The sequence below is a fragment of the Diaphorina citri genome, unplaced genomic scaffold, assembly GCF_000475195.1.
Source record: "Diaphorina citri unplaced genomic scaffold, Diaci psyllid genome assembly version 1.1 scaffold12459, whole genome shotgun sequence".
NCBI lineage: Eukaryota > Metazoa > Arthropoda > Insecta > Hemiptera > Psyllidae > Diaphorina > Diaphorina citri.
The window spans coordinates 1-1,477 of NW_007389829.1; the positions used below are offsets into that span (position 1 = coordinate 1).

Below are 1,477 nucleotides of genomic sequence, written 5' to 3' on the forward strand. Positions count from 1 at the left end.
TATTCGCGGTTTGTTCGCGGTATCCACGGTTTATTCGCGGTTTGTTCGCGATATCCGCGGTTTGTTCGCGGTATCCGCAGTTTGTTCGCGGTATCCGCGGTTTTTCGCGATATACGCGGTTTGATAACGCTATTATTCTAGCAGTATAAACACGGTATATTCTGTTCTATTATTTTGGTAGACACACTGTAGGTATTCGACATCATTGGTATTTCAAATTGATGACCACTAAAGAAACTTTTATGTGGGTTTTATTATTTCAGGTTACTCTCAGGATAACAATCGTCACTACTATTTCATGTCGCTTCGGCCGGATGCCATTATTGATGCCACCATGAAAGGAAACATCTCCAGGTTTATCAACCATAGCTGTGACCCCAACTCGGAAACTCAAAAGGTAAGAGAGATAACCTGTTCAAAAGTTAAGGGAAAACCTCAAAATGTAGGGGAAAACCTGCTCAAAAGGTAATAGAAAACTTGCTGAAAAGGGCAAGGGAAAACCTGTTCATAAAGGAAAGGAAAAAAGAACTGTTTCAATTCTAAGGAATTTTAAGCATGATTACTTAGCACAAATTTCATTCCTCGATTAAGACACCTGGCTAAATTTTATGACTTGATTAGGTCTCTAACCATCAACCTCCAGATCCACCGAACTAACCAGTTAACCACTAAGTTTGGTTACCTGCCCAATCTATTAACTTGTTATTGCCAAGCCTAATGACTTGGATTGAACTGTTTTTCACAGTTATTATTGTCTCTTTCTCCAATTTGTCGGAATTTTGCATCCTTAAGTATGATTAAAGAGATGAAAAGAAGTAAAAAATTGATCCTCTGTAGGCAGAAACGAACCAAAATAAATAATCGTAGTAATGGTTTATTTTATTGAAGTAAAAAATGTTGTGTGATTTCAGTGGACAGTAGATGGAGAGTTGAGAATTGGATTCTTCAGTAGGAAAAACATCAAGCAAGGAGAAGAGTTGACGTTCGACTATCAGTACCAGAGATATGGGTAAGTGACGTTCAAGATATTCAGATGGAAGTAGTAATTCGGTAGCTTTACTGTATGTATACTATCTTCTTCTTCCCAGCCTTTTCCTACTTATATAGGGTCGGCGTTTCTTGTCAGACCCTTCCAGGCAGCCCCATTGTGTACCTCATGCCCTGTTAAATTTTTCTCATTCAAGTCTTGCTTCACACAATCCTTACAACTTTTCTTCGTCTTCCCTCACCCTTTTCTCCCCCTCACTTCAATTTTCTCCACTCTTTTCCCTATGTAAGTCTCATCTCTTCTTTCAACATGACCATACCACTGTAATCTCCTCTCCTGGATCTTCCTTGTCACTTCTGTTACTGTATGTGTACTCTGTACTATACTTGTATAATTATGTTTTATGAAGAAAAAAAAAATACAAAAATAAATTCAGCTCCAAATTATAGCCATATATTTTTAGCATTTTGAGTACATTGGGGGGGCCCA

General features: G+C 38.2%; 1 protein-coding gene across 1 annotated transcript; it reads left to right on the forward strand.

Moving 5' to 3' along the window:
- Positions 1-268: 268 nt before the first annotated feature.
- LOC103522890 (probable histone-lysine N-methyltransferase CG1716) lies at positions 269-1,109 on the forward strand. Its single transcript, XM_008487977.2, has 2 exons — positions 269-397; positions 912-1,109. Exons 1-2 carry the CDS (start codon positions 299-301, stop codon positions 1,011-1,013), a joined length of 201 nt encoding a protein of 66 aa, XP_008486199.2. The 5' UTR covers positions 269-298; the 3' UTR covers positions 1,014-1,109.
- The last annotated feature ends 368 nt before the right edge of the window (positions 1,110-1,477 follow it).

Bases quoted from the DNA above. Each gene is read 5' to 3' on its own strand.
- LOC103522890 (XM_008487977.2), top strand. From the start codon at position 299: ATGTCGCTTCGGCCGGATGCCATTATTGATGCCACCATGAAAGGAAAC. The intron at 398-911 runs GTAAGAGAGATA...GTGTGATTTCAG, and splicing joins CCAACTCGGAAACTCAAAAG to TGGACAGTAGATGGAGAGTT.